The sequence below is a fragment of the Xiphophorus couchianus genome, chromosome 6 (assembly GCF_001444195.1).
Source record: "Xiphophorus couchianus chromosome 6, X_couchianus-1.0, whole genome shotgun sequence".
In the NCBI taxonomy this organism is placed as follows: domain Eukaryota; kingdom Metazoa; phylum Chordata; class Actinopteri; order Cyprinodontiformes; family Poeciliidae; genus Xiphophorus; species Xiphophorus couchianus.
The window spans coordinates 27,486,319-27,509,588 of record NC_040233.1 but is presented as its reverse complement, the minus strand read 5'-3'; the positions used below and the strand labels follow the sequence as shown (position 1 = coordinate 27,509,588).

The 23,270-nt window shown below is 38.0% G+C and overlaps 1 protein-coding gene across 2 annotated transcripts in view; it reads right to left on the bottom strand.

The window, feature by feature from the left end:
- LOC114146253 (solute carrier organic anion transporter family member 5A1-like) overlaps positions 1-23,270 on the bottom strand; it is a 34,500-nt gene that overhangs the window by 5,941 nt on the left and 5,289 nt on the right. For both annotated transcript variants that reach the window (XM_028020177.1, XM_028020178.1), the window contains 7 exons: positions 11,128-11,260; positions 9,384-9,604; positions 8,033-8,197; positions 3,220-3,418; positions 1,990-2,149; positions 860-1,104; positions 225-289 (listed from right to left, as the gene is read on the bottom strand). In XM_028020177.1, the coding sequence (XP_027875978.1) occupies positions 225-289; positions 860-1,104; positions 1,990-2,149; positions 3,220-3,418; positions 8,033-8,197; positions 9,384-9,604; positions 11,128-11,260 (1,188 nt within the window). The remainder of the gene's footprint in view (positions 1-224; positions 290-859; positions 1,105-1,989; positions 2,150-3,219; positions 3,419-8,032; positions 8,198-9,383; positions 9,605-11,127; positions 11,261-23,270) is intronic.

Below are 23,270 nucleotides of genomic sequence, written 5' to 3'. Positions count from 1 at the left end.
AAGATTATTTATTTAAAACTTTGCGTAGCCGCCTGGCTTTTTCTTAAATAAAGAAATATCAAAGAATCATCTAAAATTAAATTTTACAAAAGAATGAAGCAGATTAAAATACATTTTCTAGCATTGTGAATCGATTCAGGAATTGTTTTGTTATTTATGTGAAGAGAAGACAGAACCAAACAAAACTTAACCAACAAGAAAACAATGAGTTTGTTTTTGCTCACCAAGAGTCCTGAGGAGAACAAACTGCATCCCCAAAGCGAACGGCCGCTCCTGCTCTGCAACAGACCTGCAGCACAAAAACACAAAAACGCTCAGAAATGTAAAAATTAAGAAAAAAACAAAACAAGAAGCAGTGCTGTGTTACACTGCAAAAACACACAATCTTACCAGTTCTAGTTCCACTGTCACGTTATTTCACTTATTTTCAATATTATATGTGAAATAATCTGATAGTGTAACTAGTATTTTTCCAATCAGTATTAAGGAATTATTTAAATCAAACTCCTATATCTCGCTGAAGCGTTAGAGGAGTTATAGTTATAGTTACTGTAAGTTAGTTTTATCTCATTTCAAGTTTTCTAAGCCATTTCCACAAGAAACTAGACAAAAATACTTGGTAAAATTTGTGTTTACTGCTATACTTCACTGTCCCTGTTAAGGTGGGGGTTCCCACACTTTTTCCTTCCAAGTAACTTTCCATGAACATGGATAATTTTTGAGACCCAAAAGTGTTTTCATTACGACCCAGGGGGTCGTAACGAAATGGTACACTGCTTCAGGGTATTTCAATGTAAAGTTCTTAACTCTGTTGCTCTGTTGATAACCGAGCAGAAGCACAAGTGAGAAAGCGAATTACCTGAGGGTGACGATGATGGCGGAGGGCTGGGCGCAGGCGGTGATGAGCGTGACGATGAAGAGGAAGATGAGGAAGGGGATGAGGGTGTTGCAGGTTCGGTTGCACTTCCCTGAAACGGCGTAGCCGTTCTCGTTCAGGTAGGTTTTGACGATGACGAGCTGCAGCTGGTTGCTGCCCTGACCGCCGGACGACGGCGTTATGACCTGGCGGCTCTGGACGCAGGCGCAGTCCGAGTAGTTCCTGATCTGAACGACACAACGACACATCTGGAGGTTCAGATATCACGAGGAAAACAAGACTGACGAGGTGTGGAGCAAGACACACAATCTGATGGTGGGAATACATGTCGCATTTATTTTGAGTTTTTAATGATGACTTCCTTTGAATCCAAAGAATCTGCTGCAGGCCACGCCCCCAAACTCAACTTTACACTCACATGAAAATGGCTGAAAACAGATGCGCAATCATACATCTTTGAACAGCAGAAGTGGAGCCTCCTGCACAACCAACAATGCAGCAAGTGATTTCTGGATGGTAAGTCAACAACAAAACTCTTTTTCTTTTCCAGCTGCCATTGTACAGAGCATACAACGGTAATACCAGAAGACCAAACGTTCTGGGGCTCGGCTGCGGTTGCTAGGTAACAGGCTGGCTAAAGTTAATTTTCTGGATATTTTTACCTAATCCCTGACCCGTTTCCAGGAAACGAACCAATTTATCTGAACTCTAGAAAATCTGCCAATAAGATCCAAAAACATCCAGTCACAATGAAGACAAAAACTTTTAGATGACAAGAAAAGCATGAAAGCTAGAAGACATTTAACATAATATTAATGCCAGAGGGGCGAATGCTAATATTCGGGTCTGTCTATAATTTTGACAAAATTCTGCAACCAGTTCCTATTGTTAAAATTCTTTGATTGCATATGTTTTATAATCATTTCTGTCCATTTTTCAGGAATTGTTATTTTAAGTTTGTATTCTGTAGAATAAAAAGAAACTTTTCTGTATTTCTGACAAAGCTTTTGACTTGTCTTTTTTAATTTCCATATTTTTAAGGTTTGCTGCTGAAATATTAATAGTAAAACATCATTTGCATGTGCATTTCCCCCCTCCCACCCGTTTCTTACCCCGTTTGTGTCGTTGGCCACGCTGCCGCAGCCGGCCAGGCAGGGGTTAAAGTACGTGATCCCGTCGGAGCCGCAGACCGGCGCGTACTCGTGGATTTTACATCCACAGTTCACGTTACAACCTCCTGTCAGGTTCCTCTGAGTCATGGTGAGCGTCGGTCTGCAGAGAGGAAAACACACTGAGAGGCAAGACTAATAACAGGGGAGATGAGCAGGATGCAGCAAGAAACACGTGAATTAGTGACGATTTAGCAAAAAAAATGATTGAGCATAGAGTAAGAAGGGAGGAGAAAGAAAAGATGAAAGGAGAAAGGCAGGATGAAGGAGGAAGAAACACGTGAAAAGACCCGGCAGCAATCCAGAGCGTCTGTCCCAAGCTGTCCTTGGACTCTCTCCATCTGAGTCATGTAATCTCCCTGAGAGACGCTGCGTCCAAACAGAAAACGCCTCCGTTTACCGACTCGTTATGCAGCATCTCTGCTCTGATCTGCAGACTCCACGAATTTACAGATGAGCTGATAATAAAATGGACCCAGGGGCCAAACTGGATTAGATTAAAACCTTTTCTGCTTACCGGTGGAGGCGAGAAGAGGTGAGGGGGGGTAACCTGCAAAAAGCTGTTTAAAATGTCTGCAGGTTGTATTCAGAAACCAGTGCAGAAGTATTTCAGTCAGTCAGCTACACTGCAGCACGGCAACATAGCTTCAAATTTAAATCTACAATCTTTTTAATCCAAATCTCAAAAGATTTTCCATCCCTTGCTTTTTCCTTAAAAATAAGATTTAAATGACAATAAATATCTGAAAAAAATGCTTTTTTCACTTAAAACTGGGACTTTTTAAAAATCAGTAATAAGGAATAATTGACTCAAAACAAGCTCTTATATCTTGCTGAAAAGTTACTTATAAATTGGTTTTGTCTTAAGATATTTGCACTAGAAACTAGATAAAAATACTTTGAATGATTTTGCAGTGTGTAATTATTTCTAAATTAGGGTGGCTGAACACAGATGCATGCCACACTTTTCTGATTTTTTATTAGGAAAACATTTTAAAAACCATATTATGACGTTGGTACGTCACATGGACTTTTTTGTCACATTATTCTAGTTAATAACTGAATAAAATGAAGCAACCTGCAGGAAATTCTTGATCAGATTCGACATAAAAACCTGAAACAACTCGACATCTCTAAGCATCTCTCGCTGTGTGTCTCTGCGTCTCTCCTCACCCGGTGGTGTAGGGGATGTTGATTCCTCCGAGGTTGATGCTTTCGCAGCCCACGATGAAGAGCGTGGAGAAGCAGAGCAGCGACACGCCGCTGCAGATCATCGCCAGCTTGGCCGACTCCCGAGCGCCCAGCTTCAGCTTCTTAATGATGTAGCCGCCCAGCACGATGCCCACGCCGGCGCTGGGCACAATGATCACACCTGGGGGACAAAACGGTACCAGAGCATCAGAAGACCGGGCTGGCGCCGCCCGCTGAGCCTAATGATGCATTTTAAAGAGAGTCCAGTGAATTTTCACTTACAAAATAATGGAGCAGAAACAAGAAACAAGTCAGACAACTTAAAAATATCCAGAATTAAGTACATTTTTGTGCAAATTATATTTAGCTGTTTAATTGCAGATGCACCATGTTAATAACAGACTAACAACACTGTGGAGCAAATTCACAAAGATGTTTGCATACCAGAGTCTGTGCATCTGAATTCCTAATTCTCTGCTGGATGTGATGTGTTTAGTGTAAAGTCCATCGTTAATCTGATGCGCAAACACAAATACAGCGTGTTTATTTTTATGTGCAAAATGTGATAGAAATGTAGAAACTTTGCATTAGTTTCTGGATTCTGCAGTCAGAGATCAAACAAGCAGAAAAATGTAAACATTTTGAAGCTAAATTAATATTTTTAGGGAAACTGGCCGACAACAGAAGTATTGTTCTGGTTCTGTTCCTTAGTTTTTGCTTTTGTGCTTCAAAAGTCACTTTGGAGCATAAAATGCAACATATAAGCTTTGCAACAGTCAAAAAATGTCTAAAAATAGCTAGAAGCCAAAGAAAGGAGAGTAAAATGGAGAACATATCAGTCATTTCTGATTTTACTAACCAGGAAATGTTGTTTCTAGATAGTAAATCCAAGCCTCTGTTTGTCCAGGAAGGAAAACAGAAACACAACAATGTATTTATCTAAATTAAATTCAAACAAAGGCGCACTAATCCTGTTTACAAGCAGGACTTTAACTGTTTCTACATTAATATGACAGGACGCGATACCTCTTCTACTTTCCTGTCCTACAAACACAAAGATAGATGTTTTTGTAGGATTTTAATTCATTAATAATTAGAAATGACAAAAATGTAACTACAACTCTCTTCCCTGACCATCATAAATGTAAATAAGGCCGAGATGGAAGCACAAATGTGGTCTGAGGAACACCAGGGCGGTTTGTGAGTTTTTTATGGAGCTAAATTGGGGCCATAAAGTTTGTTCAAAAGAGAAAAACTTGGAACAGAAAAAAAGTTTTAATAAAAAAGATTTAAAACTGATAAAACAAACATACACACATTTGAAACTGGAAAAAAATGCTCAAAACTACTTTTTGGATTCAAGGTTGTTTTTCAGTTTCAGATTTGTTTTTTTCGGTTATAACTTTTTTTCAGTTTCAGGTGGTTTCTGTCAAAACTTTGTGGGGGTTTTAAGGGAAAATGTTTGTCTGTCGAGTCATTACTTTTATTATTGCATGAGCTTTTATTTTTTAATTACTATCTGGTTTCCTTTTGGACAAACCAGCTGTGATGTGAGAGCTCTGATCCATTTTCCCATTAATTTCTGTCAAGTTCAACTTTTCCAAGCTGCTTTTGTTTTTTTGCACCCATCAGTTTGCCCTAAACAGCCACCAGCAGTAGAGAGCTGAGCGATCCCAGCCGCAGCCTCCAGGCATCACCATGGCAGCACACAGCGAGTGGGAGGCCAGGCAGGATGGCGAGCGTGGAGCCTCTCAGCTTCTTCCCTACATGCATCAAATCCCATCAGCCTCTATTAGTAAACTAATAAAATGTTTAAAGATGACCACAAATTAAATACATGTCAAAAACACAAATTTGATCAAGTATTTTTGGTCTAGTTTCTAGTGCAGATACACTTGAAATAAGATAAAAACTAACTAAATATAACTTTTCAGCCAGATATAGGAAAATAATTATTTCACTTATATGAAAACATGTAAGATAAATAATCTGCCAGTGGATCTAGGACGTTTTCATCAACATTAATGAGTTACTGATTTAAAATAAGTTCCTATATTTTGCTGAAACGTTAAGTGTAAATTAGTTTTGTCTTATTTCTAGTGCATTAAGATATTTGCACTAGAAACTAGATAAGTTACATTATCTTGTAACTCTGACAAGATAACAGTTTTATGAGTTTTTAGTGACTGTCAGTGTGGCTAATATCACAAATGCCTGGCGGTGTGAAGTATGTCCGGTGAAAACAGATAAAAATCTGCGTCATTAATCCTCCAGTGAATTAGAAACCTGAACAGGAAACCTGGAAGCTGAACACAGCCTCCAGCTTCCGACACACAGTTCACGACCAACACCAAGACCATATGAGCTGAAGGACCAACTGAGGACAGTAATAACTTCACAATAATAACATTGTAGCACAACAGTGAAGAAAGTGCTTATAACGGCCTATCGTACAAGTTAAAACACCAAATATACCTTAATATGCATCAACACAGCAGAAACCGTCGCAGCGCAGCCGCAGAAGCTAACACCAACACCAACGGTCTTCCTTATTTCGAACTTGAGGGCTCAGCCAATCAGCATCAAGGGAAATGAATGCTGTTCTAGGATTGGCTGCTTTTACAAACGCCAACCAATAGTACATCAAGTAGGATTATCAGCTTTATATTTTAAGGATATTTTCGATAGGCTTTATAAAAATATATATATTTTAGGGCTTTAAGTTACAATTATTTTAGTTGTTGATTAATCGGATAACGGATCATTTAACCACATAAGCATTTTTTATATAAAATATCAGAAATACATTAACATGTGGATATAAACAAACAATTCGGTTCATTTTATTGTCTAAATGCAGTAACATAGTATTCCTTTAGTGTACACTTGATCATTTGCAGATTCTTTTTGATGAACTGATTAATAATTAGATAGCAAGAGATGCTAATGAATGAAATAACAGACTAAATCGAAGACACTTTACAATGCTTAATAGGAGATTTAGTTTTTACAGAATTTGAACCAGCTAATGCTAAAACGATTCTATTTAAGGAGTTCTAGATAGATTTAGATACTTCTTTATTTTATATGCAAATATGTAGGACTTATGTACAGCTTTGGCTTAATTACTTCAACAGGATAAGAATCAGGTGCAAATAATACATAATATATGTATTTCCTCCATTAAAGTTTGGGTTTTTTGAAAACATTCAGCTCAACATTACTATACAGCAATTAAAAAATGCTTTTTATTTTTGGGATTTTTAGAAATCTGTACCAAAATAAATGTGCTAAAATGGAGGATTAGATGCAACGTTTCAGGACAGGAGAGCTTTTTAAATGTAAAAGCTGCTCTCTGGGTCGGATTTTACTCTGATGGGCATAAAGTGGGAATCAAAATGTCTGTGTCTGAGTGGCAGATTAAACCACGACTTCACAGCCCACTCCTGGTCCAGCTGAGACGGTTATGCAAGCAAATGCTTAAAGATCTCAGATAACAGAAGCCTCCCAAGGTGTGACTTCATGAGCCGAATCTTTCAGAAACGTTTAACTTAATTATAAACTTCATGAAGAGATTCAGCGACTAACATGCTTCACTTTAACCTCCTTTTAAAATGGATGCTCCACATTTTTATCCCTAAAAACAAAACCACTCTGAGCATTATTTGGATTTAACAACAGATGTTTTAACAAACTGGAACAAAGGAAAAGTCACCAGCTGCATGTTGGGTTAGCCATTAGCTGGAAAATACACCGAAACGAAGCCTGAAGCTTCATTTAGTGATGCTTCACTATTTCACAACGTCACAATAAAAACACATCTTTTCTGCTCCACACTACTGCTGCCCTATTTTCTTTCCTAACTTGTAATTTTCCACATTTAATTATGGCTTGACTAAAATTTAATATTCCCAATGCTGCTAACCAACACTTATTAACTCTACAGATTCAAAATTTATTCTAATTTATGTCGGGATATTTTGGAGTAGCGGTGCATAATGTATCGGCATTAATTAACGTCGGTGTTTTAACATTTTGGTACGTTTCTGACAGGTAAAACTGCTGTTTTAAATAACCCGTGTTTATTTTTATCTTCTGGAAGAGGAGAAGAGAGGATTGGTCATGTGGTCAAACATAAAGGTATTAAATATATACTTATTTGTTATATAAATATTATTAAAAAGTCATAATATTACAAGAATAAAGTTGAAATATTACGAGAAAAAAGTCATAACTTATCGTAATATTTTGATTTAATTCGCGTAATACTATGAGTTTCATCTCATATAATTATGACTTTATTCTCAAAATATTTCGACTTTCTACAACTCTATTCTCAAAAATATATAACAATTTTATTCTTGTACTATTTCAGTTTTATTGATGTAATTTTATTTTTTATGTTTTCTTAGTATGGCCCTAATTCTCAGTGGTACCTTTCCTGTAATCATGCAGGTAAATTGAGTTTAAATCTTATAAAGTGTAAGAAGTTTATCAGTGTAAATGCTGATTTAACTTCATGTTTTTGTACATATCTGTGTTTGTTTGTGGGGGTTTTATGAATATTTGGAGAGCGGTCCTGCAGCTCCGTCTCCTCTGTGCTCGCCTTCATGTGGAGACCAGCAGTTTCTTTATTATTACTGCTGGCTTGCAGCCCTGGACGTCTCTGCAGAGCAGCTTAGATGAGCTGAACGGAGGAGAGCGGAGCAGGGTGTTGTCCCGCTGTCTGCATCTCAGACGTTAAAGAAAGAAACGTTTCCGTTCTCATGGAGCGCTGTGCTGTTCTCCAGCTCACCGGTGTAGATGCTGGCGTTGGAGGCCGGGATCCCGAACTGCGACTCGATGAACTTGGGGATGAAGGTGATGAAGGCGGTGACGATGGCGCTCTCCGCCGTGTAGGACAGGCTGACGAAGACGAAGGTCACGTTGCTGAGGATCCTCACCGCAGCTTTGGGAAGATCTGCAAGACAACGAGAAAAAAAAGTCTACTAAAAAAATCATCTGTGGAAAAATAATAAAGTTCTGCAGGAGGAAATCTGCAAAACATCAAGGATGTAGATTTTATTATGACGTCTGCTTCATATCAAATTAAAACTGGTTCTCTGTTTGTTCCCAATCTAATTCTTCTGCTCAATGAAAATCAAGCATTTTCAAGGCAAGTTTTCAAACTTTTCCAGCACCAAACTTTGGAGATAAAATTAATATAAAGGAACTAAAAAAAGATAAGATATGTGACATTATTGATTACTGTTATTAATCATGTTTTGTGAGAGTTTTCTACATTTTGTTGTAAGGAAATGGAAAATAAAATAAAACAAAATTTTCTGTTTTATTTCACACACATGACCTGGTAGGAGATCAAAACACTTATTTAACAAAAAATCTCCTAATTTTAATAACATTTTTTATGTATAAAATATAATTAGATTTTTATTTCAGTTTCACAGATCAATAAGTAATTAAACCATTAATAATAATAAATATTCATTATGTTGAAACAATTGCTCAAAAGTTAAATGACCTTCCTGTTCAAATTAAATTCTTAAACAAAATATAAAAATAAATATCTAAAAAATATATATATACTGTATATTTCTGGCATTTAGCCAATTGAAATAATCTTGGTAATTGTAATTAACCTAAAACACTAAACATTAGCAAGATTTAACTTCACATAGTGAGTAAAAAAAATATGTTTGCATCTTTTTTCTACTGCGACAGACTGGCGGCCTGTCCAGGGTGTACCCCGCCTCTTGCCCGGAACGTAGCTGGAGATAGGCACCAGCAACCCTCCCGACCCCATTAGGGACAAGGGTGAACAGAAAATGGATGGATGGATGGATGGATCTTTTTTCTAGAAGTATGAAAATATCTGGTTTCAACTGTACATAATGTTTTAATATTATGCTGTAATCAAACATTAAATTGCACTTTATTAGGATTCAATCCGTGCAAAACCTGAACTAAAGCTACAAACAAAGAAATTAAACTTTTATTTCTCTCAACTAATAGAAAAAAAACATTGAAGAAACTGAATATGAAATTATAACCACTAGTTTCTTTCTCAATACTTTGCATCGCAGCAGAGATTTTTTTGTTCTTGAAAGCGGCTCTAAGACAGAAGAAAGATGGCGGCCGGCTGAAACCTTTGATGTCCTTCCCGAAGCCCATGGACGAGGCGACCGTCTGCTGCTTGCTGTTGTTGCTCTTCTCCTTCAGCACGTCGTCGTCGCTGGACATGTCGTCCAGGCTCAGCTTTTTCCTCCTCTTCTTCTTCTTGTGCCGAGGAGGGAGCTTCTTGGGGAAGGTGAACATGGGGAAAATGACCAGCAGCATGGCGACGGCGCACAGCAGGAAGCCGCTCCACCTGGGGGACAGGAACCGAATCAGTCGTAAAAACCAGAAACCAGAAACGCCTCTCTGGTGTTAGATCACATTTCATAACCATTCACATCATTTTTAAATTGTGAGGTACAATTAAAAAAACCCCAGATGAAGATTCATAATACACTCAAGTTGTACGAGAATAAAGTTGAAATACATTAATAAAGTTGTAATAAAGTTGTAGAGTTATGAGAATTATGATAAAGTTATTAATTTCTCATAATGTTATGATTTTATTCTCATGCAAGTTTATTCCTGTGATTTTATTTCATTTTTTAATAGTATGGCCCAAATACTTTGTTGTAAAAAACCCTCTGCACACACAAATAATTTTCTGTGATAGACCAACACAAAGTGGTGCAGAAATGTGAAAAGGAAGGAAAATAAAAATAAAAACTCAGAAAGATTTAGCGTTCTTTGCTGGTAGGTGAAAACTGAAGATTTTGGTTGTAATGTGATAAAATGCAAAGACGTTTACGGGGTATGAATACTTTTGCACGAATATTAAATATTGGAGCCAAATTATTGCGACTCAAACATTTTTAAAACACCTCAGATTAACATTTTGAATCTGGAGAGTGGGAGCAGATTTAGCAGGAACATTACCAACATGTTCCAGTTTGTTTTCATTTACAGAAGCAATGGGAGATCAGGAAACACACACACACACACACACACACACACACACTCTGATCAGAGACACGAGGCGAGAACAGAGGCGATCTGGATGTTATTGGGCGTAAATGAGCCGATCCGTTCACAAACACCCGTCCTGCCTTCATCGGCTGTAATTCATGCAGGAAGTCGACGGCCGCTTCCTGCTGAGTCACCAGCTACGCAGGCGGACAGACGGCGGCTTCGCTAGCAGCTCTGAACATCTGAATCATCAGCAGCGGCATGTTCAGAGAGACGACAGAACGATTTATGAAACGCATCCAAACGGAAAGTTCAGAATGATTAGAGCTTCAGAAACAGAAAAGAAACAAGAAAACCGTCATAGAAAACGGCTTTGTTCAATTCGGATGGATGGATGGATGGACGGATGGATGGATGATTTAAGAACTGGACTTTTTTCATAAAGTTTTGCTTATTTTTTCACTTAAATCTCAAGTTAATCAGTAAAATAAAATGAAGATGGGATCACATTAAATCCCAGGCCTGTAAAAACATGTTTACTAAACATATTTACAAAAGTAAATAAATCCTAAAATATCCCGTCTGACTTTGGTCAGACTTTTTTTTTCTTTAAATGAATCATGTTTTGTAAACATCGTATTTTATATGCCACTCGTCATCCATCTCAGGTGACTTGTGTAGATATTTTGGGATTTTTATGAATATGAACAAAAACTGAAGTATTTGAAAATTCTGAAGTTATTTATTTATTGTTTTGGTAAAAACATGGATCCTGCGGCCAGGAGAAGTTCAGCCCTGGGTCTGACAGTAAACATGTTTCCTGCTGTAACCTTTGACCTCCTCCCCAACAGAGCAGCTGATTGGTCTCACCAGTTGCCGATGAAGCGCGGGTCGCTCTGGTCGATGTTCACCACGGTCTTTGGGTCGACGTAAAACCCGATCAGGACTCCGCCCAGCAGGTAACCGGCCGCCGGGCCCAGAGCTCCCATCACATACATGATGGCTGCAAGCAGAAACACATAAACATTAAATTATTACGGTTTTCATCGCCACATTTATTACCTTTACTGCCGCTAGGGGGCGCAAATACACATTTATAGCTAGAATGGTAAGGAGTAGATTAATTCTGGTTCTTGTTTCCTCTAGTTCTGCTTTTTTTAAACACCCTAAAACCATCTGTATTGTTGAGATTGTTAGTTTTAATATTTTATCCACTTTTGTGTTCAAGTAGAGCATCAATTAACACAAATCCGTTGTGTAATCATGAAAATATGATTAAATGCAGATGCTGTGTGAAGTTTAGTGATACAAATCACAATAAATGGTTATTGTCACTTTTATTGTCATAACAATAGTACCACAAAATATTGTGATAAAACTTTAAGCCCATGTTGCCGTGAAAATATTAATAAATAGTTGTCTCTGCATTTTTTTAAGTTCTTCCTAAAGTTAAATAATATTAAAATACTTTTGTTTTTGTGATGTTTTTGCAATGAAAATCAAAGATTTTGTGGTGCTAATTTTCTAATATTTCCACTTATGTATGGCAGTATGTGACATTTTGTTAATCGCAAAATCTGGAAAAACTGGAGGAACTGATTGATGTAACTTGGAACTATAGAGGTAAAAACTGCTTTATTTGATTAATAGAATAATATTTAAAGACACGAATGTTACCTTTAGGGTTCCGTTTGTGTGTCTGGAGTCAAGGGGGCCACATAAAAAGTTATGGCGGGCCGGATTTGGCCCCTGAGCCTCGAGTTCAACACAGGGTTTACTGACTACCGTCCATTTTCTGCGTTTTATGTGTGAAAACATCAGTTTCTTCCTCAGAACTACAGAAAAGGGCCTTTGACATCAATTTGCTCATAAACTCAGTGACATTTGCTAATTGTTTTTTGGATTTATGCAACAATTCACACCATGACTACTCAAACAATAGGAGCCGGTCATGTGTGCAGATCATATGACGGAGCAACAAGGGCCCGGCTGGAGGCTGGGAGTTAAGATTTCTCCAATTAGAGGGAATTAAAGCAGATAAATCCCTGGCTCCGGTTGAAAGCAAACACAAAAATGTGATGGCGTGACTTAAAACTCAAAGCTGGGCCAGGCACAGAACCAGACTGAGGCTTAGTTAACCGGCCCAGTAAACCCACTGGGAGCACTGGGTTCATGACACCGATGATGGTCTACTTTCAATAATGGTTTTATTTCTGACTCCTGAGTCTTTCTTAGATAATTCTGAAATACTTTTCTTTCAGCAAAAACAACAAATCTAGATCACACGTCTTAATACATTTCAAATAGACAAAACAGGATAAATGAATTTGTTTTAAGTAGTTTTAGTTTCATATGCAGATTTTTTCCACCTATAACAACAAAACGTCTTATTTTCTGTATTTTTAATTTGTTTAGAAAAGGGGATTTTTATGATATTTCTGTAAGACTTTTATTTTTCGTACAACTGAGTGGATCTCAGTAGTTTGATGTCAAACTGCTAAACTGATCTTAATTCAAGTTATGAACAGTAATATGGTCAAAAAGTTCAACATTTCAGCAAATAAACAGTTAAATAATTATTTATATAACAGCTTTATATTTGGGTCGGTCTCATGATGCAAGAGAATCAGAACCAAACTGCTTCCTGGCCCTCCTGCATGCCCTGACAGACAAGCGAAGCTCGGGATGATAAAACATACGGCCTGCGCCGACGGCTCGGCCTTCAGCAGCATGGAGGATAATCCTGGACGGGGGAACGAGGGGAAACCCAGCGTCGGCCTCCAGCCGCGTTACGCAACGAGCTGCAGAGCGTCGGGTCGGATCAGACAGAACCAGGCTGACAGAAACGTGAGGACGGACAAACACCCAGGACGGGAAACGTGATAAATAATCCGGACAGAGACTAAAGACGGCAAGCGATGCAGTATTTTCTGTCCTTGTAATAAAACATTGAAGTTAAAATGGTTTTTTATGCTGGATCCTCATTTTGCAGCAGATAAATAATCCTGCAAATCACTTTAAAGGGAATAAATCATGAACTGATTCTGGAATTATTCTGCTGCTTTTAATGTTGATATGTATTCATTTATTGGCACAAACAAAAATTTGTGAGAAAATCAATCAGAAACAAAAAGTTTTATGATCTAAAAACACCAGAAATTAAAGATTCTAATAATTTTCCTGCATTTTAAATATGCAGGAGTTTCAACACAGCAACAGTTAAGTGCAGCTTTTTACCACAGGCTGATTTATTTAGTTTATTCTAATGTTGAGGTAAGCATGAAGGTCAGGCTGCAAAAGAAATTAAAAATAGCAGCAGTGCAGAGTTTTGTGGAGCCAAAATAAAATAAAAATACACATGTACACGTTTCTGAAAAACAAAACCTCAGCAGGTTTTTTCTCCCATACATCTCCCAAAAAATTATTTTTCACAAAATAACAAGGACAAAAAAAATCTCCAACTGATTCTCATGTGTTCTGGATTTACACCACAAATTCTGCATTTTTTTTCCTTTGCTTGACGTCTCTTGTTTCCTCTGGTTTAAAACACATTTCAAAGTTAAAATTACTCAAGTAAATGTAACCGAGTAAATGTACCTAGTTACTGTCCAACTCTGATGAGAGTAAAGAGCCTCGGTTGCAGCTGATATTCAGCCTCGTCGTTCCCTGATTCTCAGCCTCATCGTTCCCTGATATTCAGCCTCATCGTTCCCTGATATTCAGCCTCGTCGTTCCCTGATTCTCAGCCTCATCGTTCCCAGATATTCAGCCTCATCGTTCCCTGATATTCAGCCTCGTCGTTCCCTGATATTCAGCCTCATCGTTCCCTGATATTCAGCCTCGTCGTTCCCTGATTCTCAGCCTCATCGTTCCCAGATATTCAGCCTCATCGTTCCCTGATATTCAGCCTCGTCGTTCCCTGATATTCAGCCTCGTCATTCCCTGATATTCAGCCTCGTCGTTCCCTGATATTCAGCCTCGTCGTTCCCTGATATTCAGCCTCATCGTTCCCTGATATTCAGCCTCGTCGTTCCCTGATTCTCAGCCTCATCGTTCCCAGATATTCAGCCTCATCGTTCCCTGATATTCAGCCTCGTCGTTCCCTGATATTCAGCCTCGTCATTCCCTGATATTCAGCCTCGTCGTTCCCTGATATTCAGCCTCGTCGTTCCCTGATATTCAGCCTCATCGTTCCCTGATTTTCAGCCTCATCATTCCCTGGTATTCAGCCTCATACAGTAGTTCCCTGATATTCAGCCTCATCGTTCCCTGATATTCAGCCTCATTGTTCCCGTCCATCCCAGTCAACAGGTCTCTGGTTCCTGCAGCGCCGCCTCCACTCTGCAGCCCGGCCGTCTCCTCATCCCTCCATGATGGAGTCATTTATGATGAAATGTGTGAGCAGGGAATCGGACCGGAACCTAATCGTCTCTCTTTGAATCTATGTAGGTCAACATCGGCCCCAATCAAAAGACTGGAGCGTGACCCGATTACAGGTCAGCAGCAGAGAGGATCCGGTTTCCTGACACCACCTCCAGAGCTGGGTAGTAACTGGTTACATTTACTCAGCTACATTTACTTAAGTAACTTTTTTGGAAAAAAAACAATACTTTAAGTAGCATTATTGTACTTTACTTTTACTTCAGTAATGTTGTTATGAAGTATTTCTGCTCTTACTTGAGAAAAACTTCTGGATTTTCTGCCCACTGAATGAGAAACAAACATGTTTCAACCAGAAATTCACCAGACACAGAATCTCATCTGCAGTTTGTGTTAAAGTTTCATAAGTTGTTTGTTCAAACAAACTTTTCTATTTACAATTTTTTTGTAATTATGTTATTTATATGAATAATTTTCAGTATGATTCCTAAAATACTAAACTTTCCACAAAGCTTTATATTTCGGTCCATCTCATGATGTAATTTTAAATATTAAATGACGCTTATGTTGACTGATATTTTGATGACTTACTTAAAACTTAAATAGACTTTTTACCAAATACTTTTTTTCTTGAGTGAAAATATGTTGAAGTAGTGCTGCTCTTACCTGAGTACAATAATTTTTGGGTTCTTTATCCACCTCGGACCACCGCTTAATTTCCATTAACATCCTAGTCATTTTAGAGATGCGCCAATCCAATAACAATATCTGATCGATTACAATATTTAAGAAAATTCTAGATCAGGTATTGGTGACAATATTCACGATCTATGAGGGACGATCTCACTCTTGGTTCTGTTGAAGTGAACTCCGATGCGGTACTAATGCAAAGCAGATCGGAGACCCCTCCAAAAGAAGGAAGTGGACTACAGAGCAGAGCATTCTGGGTAAATACAACCAAAACAAACGTGCTAGCCTAGCGCTAGTGGTAGAAATGGCTCGTGGTCTTTTACCAACAGCAAAAGATAAATCCAAGAACCAATAAAATCTGACGCTACTCCATTTCCTTATACATTTCATAAAGAAGGAAATTGTGCTCAGAGTCTTTTTTGTGTTGTTTCCTTCCGTAGTTCTTGATGCAGCGCCCCCACAGGTTCGGAAGAGAACAGGTTTTTCAAATTGTTTTATTGGTTTGACTCAGAGCAGAGAGATAAAATAACCACAGCAGCTAAAAATGTAACAAATGTTGCAATGTTGGTTCCCAACCAAACTGAGTCTATCAGGAGTAAAATCAACCTTAAGCTGCACATCACACCAACAGCTAGATGCTTGAGACCCGAACAGTTTGATGTTCAGCAGGAAGTTGATCCCAAACGCATCAAAACAAAACTTTTTTTGCACAAAACAAAATATTTGAACTGAATAAACAATACATTTCATCTGAAATGATGATTTGGGGTTTAACAGGAGCTAAACGGGGCTAATAACGGCATTCTCCTCTTGTCTTATTGCAGCAAAATTGCTTTGCTTTTTTCTCTTCTGCACTGAAAACATGTATATATTTATCCTTTAGTTCAGTTTTCTGACTCCTCTGCTTATTTTCCCAGGACCATACGCTTCAGAGGTTAAACAGTCTGATATAACAGCCTTACATCCAAACTATAATCTCCTCCTCAAGCGCATAAATATAACCTCCTCATCGCTGCATCCAGAGCGCTGGAGTTACAAAGTGTATCTGAACATGCTTCCTGTTATACAACAGGTAGATTCAGTCCCATCTGGTCGGATCTGGTTTGAGTCGGCGCTGCGGCGTGACTCATGTTTCCAGGCTGGAGAAACCAGCTTCTGGCTGAAAGCAGGTCCAAAACGATGCAACCTTCTGCTGGAGACGGAGTTCACTCCAAACCCATTCAATAAAATATTACTGAGAAGGCCGTTTATATCACCAAGTGAAACATTATCTACATTACACAAAGGTGCATGTTGGAAAGCCTTTATTTCTGTTAATTATGATTATTTTCAGCTGACAGCTAATGAAAACATGACATTTAAAATTAGAATATTACATCAGATTAATAAAAAAACATTTTTAATGTGGGTTTGCTTAATACCTGCTTAAAGGTGCTTTTATTATAATAAATAAAATGAATCTATTTTAATTCACTGAATGTGACTTTATGTCATAAGACTCAGAAGGAATGACTGTCTTTTCTTTTTTAAGGAAAAATATATTTTTGGTTGTTCATAATTAAATATTTCAGATCATCAGAGAAGTTTTGAAAAGAGACAAACAGAAACCGAGTAAAAACAAAAATCTATTTTTAGATGTATTTTAAAATGAAGGAATCAATCAAACTCCAAAACCTTCACCATGACGTTGGGCTGGTTTTCAGCAGAAACAAACCTTCATTTCTGACTCCATGGGGTTTTCTTCAGAAATGGTCACACCCCATCAGGGGCCAAAACTGCAACCTTCTCAGCTGCTGCGGCTCTTTCTCGCTGCTCTGAGCAAAAGCAACAAAACCCTTTGAAAAACCTGTTCCCCTCCTCGCCTGTGGGGGCGCTGCACCATGAACCATGAAGACTATTTAAGTACCTAAAATAAATAAACAAAACAACAAATAAAATTAATTATGATGTCACTGTGAACAAAACTGTCCTATAAAAAAAAACTGAAGACTTGTGCTGTCCAGTTTTTGGTGAAAAGGGAGAGAAAATAGAAAAAATGATAAATCATTGAAATGGAAATTATTGGGTTTGTTTTAATTTAACGTGATTAATAGATTTAAGTTAAGGTCCAAATCAGCAACATTAAGGATAGACATTTATCTTTTTGCACCTCAGCATTAATCTAAACGGCTGCGTTTGGATCTACAACCATTTAAAACTTCCTTTCCAACAACATGCTGCGTTAGAGGATCCTTCACAGAATCTGCTGATCCTGGTTACTCGGCCCAATTAATCGGTACATTCCTGTCCCTAAAATGATTAAAGTCAGCCCTGCTGCTGCTGCATCATGAAGGCGCGGAGAGCCTCGATCCTCCAGCTGCGGCCGGACGGCCTGGACGAGCCCGAACCAGGGAATGCATGCAGCCTCAGCTGATCAGAAATGTAAAGCATCACTTTAAACTGCTGCGTGTTTGTATGCAAAAGTCATTCAACAAGCTACAAAGCTTGTAAGCTTTCAATCGGCTAATGTTTCCCTGGCTGTTTGCCTCTCCGCTCGGGTTTATTTACGACACGCAGCACTTTTTCCTGCACAACAGTCAGAGTAAACGCTGAGCGAGGAGCCATGCGGCTTTGTGAGACGGGCCGACCGGGTCGAGATGGAAACGGGGAGCAGACAATGAAACGCTGACACAGCAGTCTGCGTCCAACGTCACCAACCAACCAGTTCACAACTCCAGCATCAAAACCCATGAGGACTGTTGAGAAGAAACCTGATGTTTTTAACCGACCAGGACTTTCCTGAAGAATTTCTTGTTGCCAGGGGCAACAGCTTAACAATTTGACTCAAAGTACAAAAGAAACCAGATCTGATATTTAAAACGGATAATTTCCTAAAGCAAAATGTCATTTTCTCAGCTCTGCTCTCCGATATGCATTTGGCTGTGAATCCACACGGCCTGGTTTGGGTTTGGGTCGTTTCAGGCAGGTTTTTACAGAGGTCGGGCCACTGAGGACAGAAAAAAGGAGTAAATTAACCCCCCAAAATGACATTTTTAGATTAAACGCTGAAATTTCCTAAATTAATCTCAAATCTCTGAGTTTTTTCTCAAATATTTTCAACTTTTGAAACAGAGAAACTTCCCAGTTTTTTAACATTTCTAAAATTGATTTCTAAATCTTAGTTTTTCTTGCACATTTTTTACTTATTGAAGTTTTTTCCTACAATATTTCTGAGATTAAAACTCAAACGTTCTGAGTTTTTCTTTTTTACTTTTGGAGCTCAGAAATGTTTTTTTATAGAAAATTTCTGAGATTACTCTCAAACTTTTTGCCGGAAATTTGAGCCATTTTCTCTCTACAATGACCCAAATATATAAACTACAATGCAATTCTTCCTCCTAGGACAGACCCTACACAGATTTCACTAGATTGAAAGTTCTAGAGAGGCAAGAAATAAAACAGGCTGATTATCTGAAGCCATTAGAAGCTCTGACTCTTTCTGCTGCCCATTTACACCGACTGATAAAACTGAAGCAATAACTGAAACTCTGCGTCCTGATGAAGCTGAAAACATGAAGACGATTCAAGGCAGGACAGCCGGAGCACAAACAGCTGTTTGAGAGAAAAATGTTTCATTTTCCCATGCAGGTCCTTCCAGACTGCAGGAACTTCATGGTTTATAAAAACATTGAAGGAATTTCCTTTACTTGCCAATTTATTACAACAGTTTGTGATTCACTGTAGTAGAAACATTAAAATAAACATAAATAATTTAAATATACCAACAAGAACTCTGAAAAATATAATTTTGTCAGATTAGTTCTTAATTATTTGGGTCTGGTGTTCCAATGATGAAGGACTTCTTGGTTTAAGTGATGATTAACTGAGCATAAACGTTTCCATGTTGGCTGAAAACCATAGTAACAGGGCAGAAGGGACCGCTGACCGTTTATAGAGTAACTTAACATCCACCAGAGCAAGGAGGGGCTGGACATGAGGCTGAGTCACAAAGCTGCACTGTTAAAAAGTCATAATGCATATTCACAGAAAGTTTAGTGGAAGGAAAAAGCACCAGGGCTACAGGCAGCATGAGAGGATTGTGAAGTAAAGTCTATTTATGAATTTTAGGTGAGCTCCATACGACGTGGATTGTGGTCAGAACAGATTTAGAAGAATAAAATATAAATATTATTTATTGTCCCATAGTGGAGAACTTCCTGTGAAACGGCAGCAAAGCAACGACTCACAAAAACAAATATAAAATATACATAAAAACAGATTAAAGAATGAAAATACTGCACAGTACGGGCAAAATTTCAACATAAATACTAAATAAATAGTTCACTCCAGTACAGAGGAATGTTAATTAAAAGAAATGTATTTCTTAATTTAAAAAAAATACATTTAATAAAATAAATAAAATAAAAAATGTTAAAAACAAATTCTCTTTTTAATAAAAAAAAGTGCATCTTTTGATGATTAAAACTTGATTAGCTCAGAAACGCTGCAGCAGTCTGACTGGAATGTAATTTGATGAGTCCATAAATAATCTGATTTTTAAGGATCTGTGACTGAAGCTGGTCGGCTGGACTGGAAGCGCTGCTGTTCAGCCGGTTGGTTGGGGTAAATAACTGTTGCATTGTGGGTCATTATGGAGCCTGGGGGTTCTGCCGTGTAACTGCCCCACATTTCGGCTACACAGATGACACAGTGGCCCAGTGTTGGGCAAACGACTCCCCAGGGAAACAGTGAGGATCCACCATGAGGTCGGCTTCGTGAGAACTGAAAACTTAATCTGTCAAGTTCTGGAAACGCTGCCTAGAAAATCCAAACTAGGAGTCTGCAGCTCCGGATCTGCAAAGATCTTTGGACTTTTCACAATTTAAATATCCAAAATAAATAAATAAAACAACAGAAACAACAAATAAAATGAATTATGAAGTCTCGGAAACAAAACTGTCCTGATCAGACTGAAAACTTTTATCATCCAGTTTTTGGTTGAAAGAGAGAAAAGAGGAAAACGATAAATCATGCAAATGGAAATTATTGAGTTTATTTTAATTAATTATGCACTTAATTTATTTATTGCTTATAGTGACAAGCTCAAAAACAAATGTTTATTTAGACTGTAAATGCTGCAGGTCCTGATCCAGAAGGTTTTCTTGGCGTCTCTGTTTGACTGTCAGACGCTCAGGATACCGCCTGATAAAACCATCACTCTAGTTTATGCTCTGTTCTAGACGAACTAGCTCTTTGCTAATTGAATCTCCAGCGTTTCCATCACTGATGTATATTTGTACCAAATTACATCTGAATCAAAACTTTCCTTCTGCTTCATGCAGCAAAATATCAGTTTCACTTTTTTTACATTTATTATTCTTTTCTGTCTTTTCTTGGACCGTTGAAAAAAAAAATTACTTTTCTTGCACAGCTTTAAAAATCAGAAATATTAGAATATTAAGAATCTGAAAAGTTTATGTTTTATGGATTCTGTTAAACATTATTATTGCATCTCATGGATGTTTAATGTATATTTTGTGATGATAATAAAAGTCCTTCACTAAGCAAAGTCAGAATCTCACAAAGTATTTTTATTTTTTTTAATAATTCATGTATTCAGGGTAGAGTAAGTAACAAATGCATTGCATGTTTTGGGACTTGCAGAAATCACATTAATTTATTGATCTATCTTCCCCCATGATGGGTCATTCTGTAATAATTCCTTATTTATGGGATCTAACTGACAGAAGTACAACTTTCTGTGTCTTCTGACAAAGCTTCATCAAAGTCAAGTCAAGAAACAAAAGCTGCTGTAATCTACTTTAAACCTAAATCTAATTAAACAGCAACATTGGATGATGTTCATTACTGAGTATTGTTGATGACGGCGCCGTACAGAGCAGCAGAACCTAGAAAACCCGGTTCTGCTCTGTTGACGCCAGTCAGGGCCGCTCCACGTCTACAGATTCATTTTTAAAGTATTCCTGCCTACATGGCGGCCAAACAGAGCGTCTCTTATTGGGGTCACAAAGAAATATTGTCCTGAATTATTCTGGCGGACGTCTGCCGAGCCTTCAGGCACCGACGTGTATCGAGGTCGACACACAGAAAAGCTCAAATCGGCCAAAATGAGAGGAAGATCAGTGACTTTGTCTTTTCTCATTTCACCTGAACTTCAGTTGAGATGCTGACGTGCAAAATGTTGACACAAAACTGTCGTATCTAATGATCTGTAAAGTTGTGGTTTCTTAAACTGTGGCAGTGGAAACAAGGAAAATATCTCTGGAGACACATTTTGATGAGATCTGCCAACGTCGGATGAGACGCAGTGAAATGTTTTTACTGCATTTTTACAGGAAGAGGAAAAAATTTGATCATTTTAGTTATTCAGGTTAAAGATCCGTCTCACCAGGAAGCAAAGATGCCATGTGTACATTTTCTTTTCACTGGAAAGCTTAGTGGAAGAAAACCTACTTGAACTTCCACTTTATAGTAAAAGGTTTTAAAATGTAGTAGCAGCAGGATAGAAGTTCAACAAGAAATCGTAACATTTTGGTAAAAACTAAATGTTTTGTAGAGCTGAAACATCGTCTTCAGGTGGTAAATTATTTAAATTTTTGTTCCAAGTTCCTGAAAAGTTTTTGAGCCAGACCTCTGAGGCCTCTGCTTCGTAACGTCTGGTCTAATCCTTTAAAAGTAGAACCGTTAGTGTTTGTAGAGCTCTAAAAGCTGATGCAAACGTACCAGCAGCTGGATTCTTTGTGTGAGTCGCCCAACATAAAACCCAGATCTGAAAATAAAAAGCCTCTTTGTGCTGCTGCTGGCCATGCTCCCAGGAGGCTCAACCATGTGGTTTAAGATTTACATGACTCTTTATTTAAAACGTTTGTCCCAGTCAGCATTTTCTGCAGAAAAAAAAAATCAGAATACACTTTGATTCAGAGTGGAAATATGTTTAAATGCAAGTCTGTGTCAGGAAATGTGTTCCTTGCTTCTACATTTAAAAGATTTAAAAAGGTAAAGCAGGTCAGTAAACTGTCTGTATGTGTAGCATTCCACAATATGGCTCCAGATTAAATAAATCCATAATCTGTCGTCACTTATCTCAAGCTCTGCAACTAATGTAATAACCCCAGAAGGCTAAGTAGCATAAGAGGCCAATGAATGTACAGTCAGCTCTTTGTGTCGATTTCAGACACACTTCAGGTTTCCACTCATGCAATGCATCAGATATAAAACAATAACTCTGTAAAAGCTGCAAAGAGGTTCCACCATTTAAAACACATCCAGCAAATTCACAAAATGCATGAAAAACCAAAAGAGTGGCAGCAAAACCGAATTCCTGCTGACTGGAGAACCCAAGGCTCTAAATGAGCTGCTGTTGATATAACCTGATCAAATATCTGTTTAAACATAGTGCAGTCTAAAAAATGTTATTTATTAAGAAAATTAGATATGTACAAGACAAGGCACTTAGGACTTAACCACTGATCCTTGCTAAGTCTGCACAGTTACAAATTCAGAGGTGAAGCGTAATAAATAACGACATATTAAAAAAGCCCAAATTGTCCCATTAGTGAAGTAAAACCTTTAAAAAAGCTTCTATGAAATGGGAATAAACTGAGAAATATGCTAACGAGTTTATTCTGTGTCTCCTTTTGAATTAAAATTTAACTCTGAAAATTTTACTTCATCGGCTTTTTCTAGCAGATTATTTAAAAATAGCAAATAATCGGCCCAATCAATCAGTCAACCAATTAATGTGGCAGCAATCTGGAGGTTATCTACTGAGGAAAATGCATTCATAATTAAACTTTGGGTTAAATATTGATTTCATAATATGAAAAGCTACAGAACTCGGATGTGAAATGAGAAACTAAAAGCTGATTTTCAGCTCCGTTCCAGGAACAGGAGAAGCTGTCAGCAGCCGTTAGCCTAACCGACGCGTTTCTGGAGCCAAACTG